Raw genomic sequence first — 16,108 nt, forward strand, 5'->3', positions numbered from 1 at the left:
GTCCCGGGACTGGCTAGGCTAGGGGGCAGTGCCTGGGTGTAGGGGATGGCTCAGCACAGAGCTGCCAAGGCCAGGCCCGTGAAAATGCACTTTATTGGCTCCCAGGGAGTGGGATGCAGGATCAGAGTGGACACACGCAGGGCTGGGGGCTGGTGTGGGGAGCAAAGCGCTGGGCCTGCCTGGGCCCTGGTTTCCCTGAGGACCAATGTGAATGGGGGCCCCACTGGACAGATGCTTGGGGCTGCAGAGCGGACGGAATGCAGGCCCAGGTTGCTGGGTGATGCCCTCAGCTCCTGGCAGGGTTGACGGGTGGTGGCCACTGGGCTTTGCCAGCCGATGGTCCGCTGGCACCTGCTCCTGCCTTCCAGCTTCACTTCCGGGCCTGCTCGTAGTTGTCAGTGAACCAAGCACAGGTCTCCTTCACCGCTGCAGAGGCGGGCAGGTGAGGGCCATGGACAGGGAGGGCCAGGGCCTCATGGGAGGAAGTGGGGGGAGGAGGCCCAGGAACAGGGAAGTCACCCCTCAGAGCTTTGGTGTCCCACCTCCAGGGCAGTATAGGCTCTGAGGGGGCGCCTCACCTCTGCCCTGGTAGCGAGCATGAGGGAGGGGCTGGGGCAGGCCAGCAGGTGTGGGGGCCACCAAGTGAAGGGCTGTGGGGTCGGGGCTCACCCTGCTTGAAGGGTGTGAACCGGAAGTCGGGCAGATAGGTCCTCAGCTTGCTGTTACTGGCTGTCTTCTTAAACTGCCCATCCGACTTGGTTGTATCAAACTGCACGCTTTGTCAAGGCCACAGCGAGACAAGCACCTCCACCCCCAGCCCCCGCAGCTTGCCCTTGAATCTCTGCCATTCCCAGGGGAGCCACAGCAGAGCTCCTCCGCCTGCCAGGGTGAGCGTCCTCCCTCCACAGTGTCCCACCCACGCTGGCCCTATATCGGGAGGCCACTGAGCCCGCCCAAGGGGCCCCCATCCAACCCCCAGCACTGGAGCCAGAGGATACGGTGACCTCCCCATGGAAGTCCATGGCTTCCACCACCGCCTCGGCTGCCTCCTTGATGGAGACCTCATCGTCCTCGCCCACTGTGTGGAGCCACCGGGTCAGGCCTCCCCTTGCTGCCGCCCGACTGCCCAGGAATATTCCTGCTCCCACCACTCAGCCAGCCTCCCAGGACAGCCTTGGATCCTGTCCCACCATGGAGGAAGGGGGCTGAGGGCTGAGGTACCCACCTGAGAGGATGATGGGCTCCACTTCATTGTACTCCCGCAGGACCCAGATAAACAGCTGGGCCAGGTCCTAGAGGTCAGACAGGCAGGGTCAGAGACCATGGGTATAGCCACAGGTCCCCTCTCCCAGACGCCCCTGCCGGGGAGTCCATACTGCTGTCCTTGTTCAGTGGGGGCTCAGCCTGGGGACCAGGGGTCCCTCCTTTCTCCCTCAGAGCTCAGAGCTACACCAGTGACTCCTGGAGACAGGAGCCTATGGGGCTTCCACAAGGACCAGAGATGGCTCCTCTCGGAGCTCAGCCCAGATTCTGTCCTGGTTGAAACCTCCCTCCTGCACCACCTCCCCGACAGCCCAGCAGGGGCAAGCCCAGGGCTCAGTAGGGCAGCTTCTCTGGGGAGAGCCGTGCCTTCCTTTACGCACCAGCGAGTATATGAACTGCCTCCGCGGCTTCCCCGTACCCCACACTGTCAGGGCCGAGCCGCTGCCTGCAGATTCGGGGAGGGAGCCGGTGTCAGAGGCACTGGGTCACCTCGTCCCGAGCTGAGCCCGGGCACCCCATTGGGAAGACGCACTCACTCTTGGCCAGGTGCACCTTGTGGATGAGGCCAGGCAGCACGTGGCCATCCTCGATGTTGAAGTTGTCGTGGGGCCCGAAGACGTTGGTGGGGATGACAGCGGTGAAGGTGCAGCCGTACTGCTGGAAGTAGGCCCTGCGGAGGCACAGCGTCTCCTGCCCTCGTCCTGGGCCCGTGATCCCACCCCAGGATGCCGCTGGCCTCTTACTGAGGCTGGCACGAAGACCCGACCAGCCGGCCCCACCCGCCCCTGGGGGCCCTCTCCCCCACTCCTGGCTGGGCCTCAGCAGGATGGGCGTGAGGACCTGTTCTGCACGTCGATCATCCTCTTGGCATACGAGTACCCAAAATTGCTGCTGTGGGGCGGCCCATTGTGGATCTGCAGGGCGGGAGAGGCAGAGGCCGCTACTTCCTGGCCCTGCCCACAGGCTCCCCGGCCCCGCCCACAGCCAGGCCCTGCCCCTCACCATGGTCTCATCTATGGGGTAGGTCGTCTTGTCAGGGAAGATACAGGTGGACAGGCAGGACACCACCTTGCGGGCGCCCACCTCGAAGGCTGAGTGCAGGACGTTGTCGTTGATGTGCACATTTTTCCTCTGCAGGGTTGAGGTGGGGACAGATCAGGCTCCCCAGGCCAGATCCTAGCCCTTACCTGCTCCTCCAGATGCAGAAGTGGAGACACACCCTGGCCCTTCAGCCCTGGTAGGACCCAAGCCTGCCCATCCTGACCGTTTCCGGACAAGGCAGTGGGCTTACAGACACCATTGCTCTCCAGCCCCACCAAGGCTGGAGGAGGGGCTGGCTCTGCCTTCCACTATGAGGAGAACCACACCCCCAGCTCAGAGCTGGGCCCCACCCAGGAGGCTGCTGAGGTCAGGGCATGGGACCCCAGTGGAGGCTGGGAAGGAGCCCAGTCTGGCCCTGGGCTGGGCTGGGGCTCCCACTGCAGGGGGAACAGGGCGGTCTACTTCCCCACCTTGGAGGAGCTCCCACCTGGCTCTACCTCCCAGGATCAATTGAGCCTGCGCTTTCCGGGTCCACCCTGCAAGCCCCACTTCTCGTGCATGAACTAGATACGGCATGGCTGGAGCACTGGGACTGGTCTTGGGAGAAGGGAGAGGTGGTCGCCAGGCAGCCTGCTGGGAAGGCCGAGACACCACCAAGGAGGGCTCTGGGGTGACAGGGCTCCTGGGCAGAATCTGGTCTGAGCCTCTGCTGACCCTAGTGCCTCCTACGCTTAGCAAAGCCAGCTAAGGCAAGGCTGCTGCCCAGAGACTGGTGGGGCCAACCCTCCGGAACACAGCTAGCCGCAGCAGGGCCCTTACACCATGCCCCCTTCCCCCAGACACACGCAGCAGATGCACAGAGCGCTGTTCACACTCCTGCACCCCGGAGTGTGTGGTGGGCCCAGCTCAGGGGAGCTGGGCCAGCACAGTCCTGGGAGCCAGAGGCTCCAGAGGCCCTGGGGACTCAGGGGGCAGGAACCAGCTCCCAGTCCCACGTGGCTGCTGGCTCTTTTCAGCTTCCCAATGCTGCAAGTCAGCTCTACAGCTTTGCCTACTGGACCAAGTGCCTCCAGGCCCACCTGCATGACCCTCTGTCCACAGCACCCAGGTGTGAGTGACTGAGGGTTCCTCAGGGGCTGCCCCCACCAGGCTGTGCCAAGCCCTGATCCTCAGGGACTTCCTGGGGTGGGAATGTGGGCCTGTGAGAGTGGGAAGCCCACCAGGAAGTTCCCAGAACCTGGGATCCTGGTTTCCAGTGCTTGCTGGGGCCACCCTCACTTACCCAGAAGTCCAAATTGTATTTGATATTCCGGAACAGGCCCCCCACCATTGCAGCAAGATGGATGACGTGTGTGGGTCGGACCTTCTCAAACAGGGCGCGGGTCTGTGCTGCATCCCTGTAGGGAGCCAGGCTGTCAGGAGGCTCTGGAGGGAACCAGCACCCGAGGGTTGGGTGCCGAGTGCAGGAACTGGGTGGGACTATGGCAGGAGGGACAGTCAAAAGGGAGGGTGGCCCCAGGGCCTGGCTGGTATGAGGGTGCAGGCTTTCAGGAAGAGATAGGAAGGTGTTTGTCTAGGAACACAGCCAAGCACACCCAGGCCAGGCCAGCCACTGGCAGTAAGGACCCAGACACACAGCTACTGTTAGTTAGACTCAGGAACAGGCCCAGCCTGGAACTCTTAGTTCTGGGGTCGGGGGTAGGATGGGGAGGAAGGGCTGATCTGGGGATGGGTTCACTCACGTGAGATCGGCATCTTTAGAGGAAACAAACACCCAGTCCTCTCCAGGAAGTCCAGCTCCATCTGCTACCACCTTCTGGATAGCTTTGCCTACCAGTCCAGAGCCCCCTGTCACTAGAATCCGCATGGACCCCTGGGGTTCACCCATGTCAGTTGCACCTGTAGTGTCAAATAGTGGGAGGCTGAGGTCATCATGCTCTCATCCTTTGGAGCCCCACTCTTCTGTGGCAACTGGCACAGAGTGAGGCCCTCAGAGTGGGGACATAGTCCACTGGCAACCAGAAAGACCCAGCTGGACCGAGGCACTCCCTCATCGCAGCCCTGTTCCCCAGGGAGCTCTCAGCCTACAGCGCCACCGGGGTCCTGAGCTACCACCCAGCCCAGAGCAGCTGGTCCCAACCCACGACTCCCCACTGGGCCGAGAAAAGGTACATTCTACTCCCCTCAGCAGACAACCTTGGGACTGGGGCTCCTGGCGCAGGTCGTTAACACCGTTCGCAGCCAAAGCCCGCATGCTAGGGACAGGCACGAGACGGCGCCTGTGTGCAGCCCACGCCCACTCGAGGCTGGCTGGTCCTGGAGAGCCCTGGCGAGCCAGATTCCTCCAGGGCAGGACAGGCCTCGGGGCGCAGCCACCCTCAAAGATCCTATCCTGGGAGCCGGAAACCTGCTCGGACTCCCCGGCAGGGCCCCAGGGCCAGCCCTTACGGGAGGGAGCCCTGCACAGGCGTCGCGCGGCTCCCAAGCACGCGGCGAGACCTCACCGCAGCCAGACCCCCTACCACAGCCCCAGGCTGCCCCCACGCCCCTCGATCCCAAACCCCCCACAGCGTTCCCTGACTCTCACGGAGCATCCAGGGCCCAGGGCGCGGCTGAGTCCGCTGCCACCTCACCTGCGTCCAGCCCCACCGCCGGCTCCCCGACAGCGGCTTCCGGCCGGGTACGCTTCGGCTACGCGCGGCGCCAGCTGGGGGGCGGGGCCGGGAGGCTGGGGCGGGGCACTCTGGGAAATGGAGTCCCGGGGGCGCGCAGCGTCCGGGGTACAGCTGGGACTTGGAGTCCGCGGCCGCAAAGCCGCTTGGGAAGCGCAGTCTCGTCCGCCGGGCGCGCGCGGGCGGGTCCCGGGACGAGGTCCCAGGCTGCAACCTCTTTAGCCCGCGGGGCGCTGGGCCCAGGTCCTGCTTGAGGCGGCGGGAGAACACGAGACGAGGGCCGGCAGGCCGCCCCGCGCGGGCTGCCCGCGGCGTCGGAAGGAGCCTCGCAGGCGCTGGGGCCAGGCGGGCTCACGCTGCGGCGTCTCCCTCGGCTCCCCTTCCCTCCCGGGGTTCCGCCCCCGAATCCGCAGACCTCGCGCCGCAGCCTCTTGGATTCTGGCCGCGATGATGAGCTTGTCGTCCCAAGCACTTGCACTGTCACCCGCGCCCACGGGGACGCCCAGGCTCGGGCAGCAAGCAGCAAACAACCCCAGAGTTACGGCGAATCACGTTGGGTGACTGTGGGTGACAGTGGGTCACGGCGGGTTAAGAAGGATCACAGCGGATCACGATGGGTCACGGCGAGTCAAGGAGGGTCGCGGCGGCTCACAGTGGGTCCCACGGTCGCGCTGCGAGCCGCCAGCTGCTCCTGCCCTCAGCTCAGAGCCCAGTCCTGCTGCCTGGGGCGGGAGGGGGTGGCAGCGCGGCTCTGACATCCAGAGGCCCCCGTCAACGTCTTCCATCGAAAGGCAAGCGTTTAAAAGCAGTCACGGCCATGCGCGGTGGCTCAGGCCTGTAATCCCAGCACTTCGGGAGGCCGAGGCGGGCGGATCATTTGAGGTCAGGAGTTTGAGACCAGCCTGGCAAAACATGGTGAAATCCCGTATCTAATAAAAATGAAAAATTAGTCAGGGGTAGTTGAGCGCGCCTGTAATCCCAGCTACTTGGGAGGCTGAGGCAAGAGGATCGCTTGACCCCGGGAGGCGGAGGTTGCAGTGAGCCCAGATGGCGCCACCGCACCCCAGCCTGGACGACAGAGCGAGACTCCCTCTCAAATAAATAAAATAAAAACAGTCACTCAGGCTGACAAGGGTCAGGGAAATGTGGTCCGCCCCCGCCACCTTAACATCTTGCTATGAAAGGACGTTTCATGATGATAACGTTTAAAGACATCCGTAAGGCGATGGCTTTTATCTGACTGGAAGTTAGCAAAACATTAGAGATGACTGAAGTGAGTCGCTGCTGGGTATGTCCACCTGCTCTGGTGATGGGCAGGCAGCGTTGCTTAATAAAGATTTCACAATTTTAGGCCGGGCGCGGTGGCTCACGCCTGTAATCCCAGCACTTTGGGAGGCTGAGGCAGGCGGATCACGAGGTCAGGAGATCGAGACCATCCTGGCTAACACGGTGAAACCCTGTCTCTACTAAAAAAAAACAAAAAATTAGCCAGGCGTGGTGGCGGGTGCCTGTAGTCCCAGCTACTCGGGAGGCTGAGGCAGGAGAATGGCGTGAACCTAGGAGGCGGAGCTTGCAGTGAGCCGAGCTCACGGCACTGCACTCCAGCCTGGGCAACAGAGCGACACTCTGTTTCAAAAAAAATAAAAAATAAAGACTTCACAGTTTCTAAATTGTTATATATTTCTTCCATAAAAATTTAGTTTTCTTGTCTTCATTTCAGCAAAGTTACTAATTATGATATTAAAAAGTCACATAATTTCTATTCTATCGACCATAACGTCAACCTACACAATCTTTCTTAAGTCATTGTACTTCTTTTTTGTTTTCGGAGATGGAGTCTTGCTGTGTTGCCCAGGCTGGTCTCAAATTCCTTTCCTGATCACTCGAATTCAAGCATTCCTCCTGCCTTGGCCTCCCAAACCTCTGAGATTACAGGCATGAGCCACTGCACTCGGCTTATACTCTTCTTTTTAAAAATTGGTTCAGCTGGGTGTGATGGCTCACGCCCGTAATCCCAGCACTTTGGGAGGCCGAGGTGGGCGGATCACCTGAGGTCGGGAGTTCGAGACCAGCCTGACCAACATGGAGAAACCTCGTCTCTACTAAAAATACAAAATTAGCTGGGTGTGGTGGCGCATGCCTGTAATTCCAGCTACTCGGGAGGCTGAGGCAGGAGAACCGCTTGAACTAGGGAGGCAGAGGTGACTGAGCTGAGATCGTGCCACTGCACTCCAGCCTGGGTGACAGAGCAAGACTCCGTCTCAAAAAAAAAAAAAAAAAAGATTCAATTTGGAGACTTTTTCTGTTGAGGCAGTAGAAACTGAAATTATCAAAGAAATCCAAAATTTCTTTTTTTGTTTTTTTTTTTGAGATGGAGTCTCGCTCTCTCGCCCAGGCTGGAGTACAGTGGCATGATCTCGGCTCACCGCAACCTCTGCCTCCCAGATTCAAGCAATTCTCATGCCTCAGCCTCCCGAGTAGCTGGGACTACAGGTGTGTGCCGCCACACCCAGCTAATTTTTGTATTTTTAGTACAGACGGGGTTTCACCCTGTTAGCCAGGATGGTCTCGATCTCCTGACCTCGTGATCCGCCTGCCTCAGCCTCCCAAAGTGCTGGGATTACAGGCATGAGCTACCACACCTGCCCTCCATAATTTCTTAGATTCAGAAATTAGTCGTGGATTTTTTTTTTTTTTTTTTTTGAGACGGGGTCTTGCTTTGTTGCCCAGGCTGCAGTGCAGTGGCGCGGTCTTGGCTCACTGCAACCTCCGCCTCCCAGGTTCGAGCAATTCTCGTGCCTCAGCTTCCCTGAGTAGCTGGGATTACAGGCACCCGCCACCACACTTGGCTAATTTTTGTATTTTTATTAGAGACAGGGTTTCACCATGTTGGCCAGGCTGGTTTTGAACTCCTGACCTCGGGTGATCTGCTTGCTTCAGCCTCTGAAAGTGTTGGGATTACAGGTGTGAACCACTGCACCCAGCCAGTCATGGATTTTTATATATAATGTTTAATTTCACTTTATAATCACCACCTTTATAGAGTGCTGCTCACCATCTGTCTTAGTCTGTTCAGGTCTCTGAAGCACAGAGTGGATGCCTGTAAACAACAGAAATTTATTTCTCACAGATCTGGAGGTTGGGAAGTGCAGGAACCAGGTGCTGGCAGATTCCATGTCTGGTGCGGCCACTTCCTGGTTCAAGATGGCACCTGTGTCCTCGCCTGCTGAAAAGGGCCAGGAGCCTTTCTCTAGCCTCCTTTATGAGAGCAGTCATCCCATCCCAAAGTCCTTACCTCCTCATACCATCACCTTTGGGGTTAGGATTTCAACAGATAACAAACATTCAGGCCATAGATAGCGCCATGTCTTACAGCAACAGTCTTTCTCATGCTCCTTCAGACTTCCCAATGCTGGAGTATTGTAAACAAAAACAAAAAGAGCAGGAAGATAGTCCGTCTGTTCACATCTGTCTTCGATTGGCCCTATACCTTAATCTCTAACAGTCAGAAAATCCCTTTATGCTAAAATTACCTTAGGATTATTTATATGAGAATTTTCTCCTTCATAATCATACAAACATTTTTGTGCCAATTTCCCATATTTTATTGGTATGCCACTCTTGTGTATTTCATGTGCAGCTTTTTCAATTTAGAAAAATATTTTCTCTAAAATTAAAGAAATGTGTTTTAAAATCCTTTCGAAAGTGAATTTGTCAGTCTTTCTGCTTGGGTTTTGGTGAGCTTCCTCTAACATTATTAATGACCTACAGTTCATGTCAAATAGCTGTGGCAGTGAAAATTCAAAATTAATTTTGTTTCCCATGAAAGACAATCAGGTATTCATCTGGGCATCCTACACCATTTCCCTTCTCTCTTAGAGCTTCTCAAATCCTGTCTACATTGTATCTGATTCCTTTGACAAGTCACTATTCCTATTCTGTGTCCAAGCAGGGAGGGGTTCAAGGTCAAAACGGATCCAGATTTCTTCAAGATGTTCCATCTTTGGGTGAACTTAAGAAATATTGGGCCGGGCGCGGTGGCTCATGCCTACAATCCCAGCACCTTTGGGACGCTAAAGCAGGAGGATCCCTTGAGCCCAGGAGTTTGAAGCTGTAGTGAGCTGTGATTGTGCCACAGCACTCCAGCCCAGGGACAGAGTGAGAACTTGTCTCTTAAGAAAAAGAAGAGATGATAATAGTATTTGTAATTTTGAATTGTTTTAAGGCAGCGGTCCACAACATTTTTGGCACCGGGGACCGGTTTTGTGGAAGACAATTTTTCCATGGACCAGGGCGGGGGTGGTTTCAGAATGAAACTGTTCCACCTCAGATCCTCAGGCATTAGATTCTCATAAGGAGCGCACAACCTAGATCCCTTGTCCGCACAGTTCGCGATAGGGTTGGTGCTCCGATGAGAATCTGATGCCACCACTGATACCAGAGGAGGCAGAGTTCAAGCTGAAATGCTCACTCGCCTGGCCTCACCTCCTGCTATGTGGCCCAGTTCCTAACAGGCCACAGACGGGTACTGATCCATAGCCTGGGGGTTGGGGATCCCTCTTATAAGGAATATCACTGGTCTCAGATGTGCAGTTGAATCCACATCTCTTAGTAACAAATTAAAACAATGTACCAGGCCAGTGATTCATGCCTGTAATCACAGTGCTTTGCGAGGCCGAGGTGGAGGTATCACCCTTGAGGCCAGAAGTTAGAGACAAGCCTGGCCAACATAGTGAGACCCCGTCTCTACAAAAAATAAAAAATTAGCCAGAGGCTAGGCACGGTGGCTCACGCTTGTAATCCCAGCATTTTGGGAGGCTGAGGCGGGCAGATCACCTGAGGTCAGGAGTTTGAGACCATCCTGGCCAACATGGTGAAACCCTGTCTCTACTAAAAATACAAAAAAAATTAGCCAGGCATGGTGAGAGGCGCCTGTAATCCCAGCTACTCAGGAGGCTGAGGCATGAGAACTGCTTGAACCCGAGAGGTAGAGGTTGCAGTGAGCTGAGGTTGTGCCACTGCACTCCAACATGGGCAACAGAGTGGGACTCCATTTCAAAAAAAAAAAAAAAATTAGCTGGATGTGGTGCTGCATGCCTGTGGTCCCAACTACCTGGGAGGCTGAGGTGGGAGGATCACTTGAGCCCAGGAGGTCGAGGCTGCAGTGAGCTATGATTAAACCACTGCACTCCAGCCTGGGCGACAGAGTGAGACCCTGTCTCAAAACAAACAAAAAAACCCAATCGGCCAGGTGCGGTGGCTCACGCCTGTAATCCCAGCACTTTGGGAGGCCGAGGTGGGTGGATCACCTGAGGTCAGGAGTTCAAGACCAGCCTGACCAAAATGGAGAAACCCCCACCTCCACTAAAAATACAAAAATTAGCCGGGCATGGTGGTGGTGCATGCCTGTAATCCCAGCTACTCAGGAGGCTGAGGCAGAATTGCTTGAACCTGGGAGGTGTGGTTGCGGTGAGCCGAGATTGTGCCATTGCATTCCAGCCTGGTCAACAAGAGCAAAACTCTTAAAAAAAAATCGTGCCATAAATGACATAAATAATCTTGTGCTGTTTCAACCCAAGTCTTGGCTGTTCACCTTTTAATTTATCCCCATTTTCCCCCATTTTAGCTCCATGCTCATATGTTTGCCTTCAAAAATCTCTTAAATCAGTGCATCAAATTTGAGATTAAAAAACATCTTTTTTACTTAAGTCAAAATTTGTACTATTTTAAAACTGTAAAATCAGTGAAATACTCATGAATCTCAATTTCTTTCTTTTCATTTTTGGAAGTTCATCAATATAGACAAAAATCTTGTTTGTTCAGCATGACTTGGCATTGCACAATCTGATTAAGTTTAGTAACTAATTTAAAAATAACAGTTGGTGTTTGTTGTCTGTGAGGGTGCACTCTGCCATTAGATATGCGCACAGCTGTTTCATAATACTCTCAAACTCTTTATTTTATGGTAGTGTCTCTTTTGAGGGGCGGGGGAGTGCAGAGCAAAGGACTATGAAGTACACAGCAAAGCGGATAAATATAAAAGGACTTTGAAAATTTACTTTTGAAACCAAACATTTATACTTCATACCCATTAAGATGGTTACCATTAAAAAGAGAGAAAATGGGGCCGGGCCAGGTGGCTCACGCCTGTAATCCCAGCACTTTGGGAGGCTGAGGCGGGCAGATCACAATGTCAAGAGATCGAGACCATCCTGGCCAACATGGTGAAACCCCGTCTCTACTAAAAATACAAAAATTAGCTGGGCATGATGGCGCGTGCCTGTAATCCCAGCTACTCTGGAGGCTGAGGCAGGAGAATTACTTGAACCCGAGAGATGGAGGTTGCAGTGAGCCGAGATCGCACCACTGCACTCTAGCCTGGCGACCGAGCGAGACTCCGTCTCAAATAAATAAATACATGCATACATACATACATAGAGAAAATGGTTGGGTGCAGTGATGCACACCTGTAATCTTGGCACTTTGGGAGGCCGAGGTGGGTGGGTCAGTTGAGGTCAGGAGTTTGAGACCAGACTGGGCAACTTGATGAAACCCTGTCTGTACTAAAATACAAAAAATTAGCCGGGCATGGTGGCGGGTGCCTGTAATCTCAGCTACTCGGGAGGCTGAGGCACAAGAATCACTTAAACTCAGGAGGCAGAGGTTGCAGCGAGCCAAGATCATGTCACTGCATTCCAGCCTGGGCAACAGAGCAAGACCCTGTCTCAAAAATAAGTAAATAAATAAATAAATAGAAAATAAATGTTGGGGCGGGATGCGGTGGCTCGAGCCTGTAATTTCAGCACTTTGGGAGGCTGAGGCAGGTGGATCACTTGAGGTCAGGAGTTTGAGACCAGCTTGGCCAACATGGTGAAACCTCTTCTCTACTAAAATACAAAAATTAGCCGGGTGTGGTGGCAGGTGCCTGTAGTTCCCGATACTCAGGAGGCTGAGGCAGGAGAATCACTTGAACCCAAGAGGTGGAGCTTGCAGTGAGCCGAGATCGTGCCGCTGCACTTCAGCCTGGGCAACAGAGTGAGACTCTTTTTCAAAAAAAAATGAAAAAAGAAAAAAAATGAAAAAAGAAAAAAATGAAAAAAGAAAAGTGCTAGCAAGAATATGGAAAAACATTTGTGCACTGCTGTTGGGATGTAAAATGGTGTGGCTGCCATTACCATATGATCCAGCAATCCTGTTTCCTGGTATATTCCCAAAAGAAGTGGAAGTAGGGACTCCAACAGATATCTGTGTATATTCATATGCCGTGTATGTTCGTAGCAACGTTATTCACGAGAGCCAGAAGGTGGCAGCAGCCCGAGTGTCTATGGAGGGATGAATGGATGAGCCAAAGGTGGCATCTACACATGTGGAATATTCAGCCTTAAAGGAGAGAAATTCTGACATCTGCTACATCATGGTAGTAATTCCAGCTACTCGGGAGGCTGAGGCAGGAGAATCGCTTGAACCCAGGAGGCAGAGGTTGCGGTGAGCTGAGATGGCGCCACTGCACTACAGGCAGGGCAACAAGAATGAAACTTCATCTCAAAAAAAAAAAAAGTGTATATATAAAATATATATATATAAAATATATATATAAAATATATATAAAAAATATATAATATATATAAAATATATATTATATATAAAATATATATAATATATATAAAATACATAAAATATATATATAATATATATATATAATATATAAAATATATATATAACATATATAATATATATAAAATATATATAAAATATATATAATATATATAAGATATATATATAATATATATAAAAATATATAAAATATATATATTATATATATAAAAATATATAAAATATATATATTATATATATATAAATATATAAAATATATATAATATATATATAATATATATAAAATATATATATATAACATATATAAAATATATATATAATATATATAATATATATAATATGTATATATAAAATATATATATAATATATATATTATATATATAATATATACATAATATATATAATATATATATAAAATATAAATATATATAATATATATATAATATAAATATATAATATATATATAATATAAATATATTATATATATAATATAAATATAATATAAATATATTATATATAATATAAATATATAATATATATAATATAAATATATTATATATAATATAAATATATAATATATATAATATAAATATATAATATATATATAATATAAATATATAATATATATATAAAATATATATATAGTGGGTACGGTGGCTCACACTTGTAATCGCAGCACTTTGGGAGGCCGAGGCAGGCGGATCACGAGGTCAGGAGTTCGAGACCAGCCTGGCCAACACAGTGAAACCCCGTCTCTACTAAAAATACAAAAATTAGCTGGGCATGGTGGCAGGTGGCTGTAATCCCAGCTACTCAGGAGGCTGAGGAAGGAGAATCACTTGAACCCAGGAGGGGGAGGTTGCGGTGAGCCGAGATCACGCCACTACACTCCAGCTTGGGTGACAGAGCTAGACTCCATCTCAAAATAATAATAATAGTAGTAATTGTGTATGTGTGTATGCATGTGTGTGTATCTGTAACTGACATGTATCTGTCTGTCTATCATTTATCTGTCTATCCTAATTCTGTTTCTCTGGAGAACCCTGACTGATACACCTGGGTTCCTCTTTACAGTGCTGGGTGGTAAGTGGAGTGTTCACCAAGGAAGATCTAAGAGCTGGAATAAAAATATTTGTAGGGCCGGGTGCCGTGGCTCACAGTTGTAATCTCAGCACTTTGGGAGGCTGAGGCAGGCAGATCTCTTGAGGCCAGGAGTTCAAGACCAGCCTGGCCAACACGGCAAAACCCCATCTCTACTAAAAATACAAAAATTAGCTGGGCATGGTGGCGCATGCCTATAGTCCCAGCTACTCGGGAGGCTGAGGCAGGAGAATCGCTTGAACCCAGGAGGTCGAGGTTGTAGTGAGCCCAGATTGTGCCACTGCACTCCAGCCTGAGCAACAAAGTGAGACTGTCTCAAAACAAACAAACAAACAAACAAAAACAGTTGCAGAGTGTATTAGTTCATTTTCATGCTGCTGATAAAGACGTACCCGAGACTGGGAAGAAAAAGAGGATTAATTGGACTTATAGTTCCACATGGCTGGGGAGGCCTCAGAATCATGGCAGGAGGCGAAGGCACTTCTTACATGGCAGCGGCAAGAGAAAATGAGGAGCCGGGCACGGTGGCTCACGCCTGTAATCCCAGCACTTTGGGAGGCTGAGGTGGGCGGATCATGAGGTCAGGAGATGGAGACCATCCTGGCTAACACGGTGAAACCCCGTCTCTACTAAATATACAAAAAATTAGCCAGGCATAGTGGTGGGCGCCTGTAGTCCCAGCAACTTGGGAGGCTGAGGCAGGAGAATGGTGTGAACCCCGGAGGCGGAGCTTGCAGTAAGCCGAGATCGCACCACTGCACTCCAGCCTGAGCGACAGAGCGAGACTCCATCTCAAAAAAAAAAAAAGAAAATGAGGAAGATGCAAAAGCGGAAACTCCAGATAAAACCGTCATATCTTGTGAGACTTACTCACTACCATGAGAACAATATGGGGGAAACCGTCCCCAAGATTCAAATTATCTCCCACCAGGTCCCTCCCACAACACGTGGGAATTATGGGATTACAATTCAAGGTGAGATCTGGGTGGGGAAACAGAGCCAAACCATATCACAGAGTGAAAGAAATATAGCAGCATATTATATGGATAATACACAATGACCAAGTGTGACTTATCCCAGAATACAAGGGTGGTTCAACACACAAAAAACTATCAGTGTAATACATCATATTAGTAGAATGAAAGAAAAAATTCATAATCATGTCAACTGATGCAGAAAAGGCATCTGATCCAAAGCCAGCACTCTTTCATGATAAAAACACTTAACAAACTGGAAATAGAGGAAAACTTCCTCATCCTGAGTTTCTGTCTATAGTGTGCAGTTCAAGGAAAGAAGTTGTCTCGATAACACAAACGTGCAAGGTGAAGCAGCAGGTGCCAGTGGAGAGGCTGCAGCAAGTCATCCAGAGCATCTAGCTAAGATCACTGATGAAGATGGCTACACTAAATGACACACTTTCAATATAGACAAAACACTTTCCACTGGAAGAAGATGACAGTTAGGACTTTTTTAGCTACAGAGGAGAAGTCAATGCCAGGCTTCAAAGCTACGAAGGACATGCTGACTCTCTTGAGGGGCTAATGCACCTGTCAACCTGTCTCCTGAGTGCTCTGACGGAGAGATACAAGGAGATTTATGTTGTTCTTACGCCTCCTAACACAACATCCCTTCTGTAGCCCGTGGATCAAGGAGTCATTTTGACTTTCAAGTCTTTACATTTAAGAAATACATTTTGTAAGGCTACAGCTGCCATAGATAGTGAGTCCTCTGATGGATACCATACACTTAAGAGCTTAAAACAGTGCACATTTATTATCGCATTTGTTTCTGTGGATCAGGAGTCTGGAGACAGTTTAGCTGGGTCCTCTGCTCAGGGTCACACAAGGCTGCAGATGCTGGGCATGGTGGCTCACACCTGTAATCCCAGCACTTTGGGAGTCCGAGGTGGGTGGATCACGAGGTCAGGAGTTCAAGACCAGCCTGGCTAAGATAGTGAAACCCTGTCTCTACTAAAAATACAAAAAAAAAAAAAAAAAAAAGCTGGACGTGGTGGCGGTGCCTGTAATCCAGCTACTCAGGACGCTGAGGCAGAGAATTGCTTGAACCTGGGAGGTAGAAGTTGCAGAACCGAGATTGTGCCACTGCACTCCAGCCTAGGTGACAGAGCAAGACTCTGTCTCAAGGAAAAAAAAAAAAAAAAAGGCTGTAGTCAAGGTTCCCGCTGGGCTGTGTTCTCATCTGGAGGCATGACTGGGGAAGAATCCACTTCTAGGTTTGTTCAGGTTGTTTCCAGACCCCATTTCCAGGTGGCTGTGTGACTAAGAGTCTCATTTCTTGCAGCTGTTTGCTGGGGACCACTCTCAGCAACTATCAGCCACACCTACTTCTGCCATCTGGCCCTCCCACAACATAACAGGTTAGTTCCTCAAAGCCAGCAAGGGGGAATGTTTCTGTCC

General features: G+C 51.1%; 1 protein-coding gene across 3 annotated transcripts; it reads right to left on the reverse strand.

The window, feature by feature from the left end:
• Window positions 1-74: 74 nt before the first annotated feature.
• On the reverse strand, window positions 75-5,050 carry GFUS (GDP-L-fucose synthase). 3 transcript variants are annotated; one of them, XM_054560882.1, is made up of 11 exons: window positions 4,892-5,050; window positions 4,047-4,203; window positions 3,587-3,701; window positions 2,266-2,394; window positions 2,104-2,177; window positions 1,800-1,933; window positions 1,644-1,708; window positions 1,226-1,292; window positions 999-1,078; window positions 670-769; window positions 75-426 (listed from the first exon to the last, which is right to left on the reverse strand). In XM_054560882.1, the coding sequence occupies exons 1-11, from the start codon at window positions 4,896-4,898 to the stop codon at window positions 371-373; spliced, it is 984 nt and encodes a 327-aa protein (XP_054416857.1). In that variant the 5' UTR covers window positions 4,899-5,050; the 3' UTR covers window positions 75-370.
• Window positions 5,051-16,108: the final 11,058 nt, after the last annotated feature.

This window comes from Pongo abelii, chromosome 7 (assembly GCF_028885655.2).
Source record: "Pongo abelii isolate AG06213 chromosome 7, NHGRI_mPonAbe1-v2.0_pri, whole genome shotgun sequence".
In the NCBI taxonomy this organism is placed as follows: domain Eukaryota; kingdom Metazoa; phylum Chordata; class Mammalia; order Primates; family Hominidae; genus Pongo; species Pongo abelii.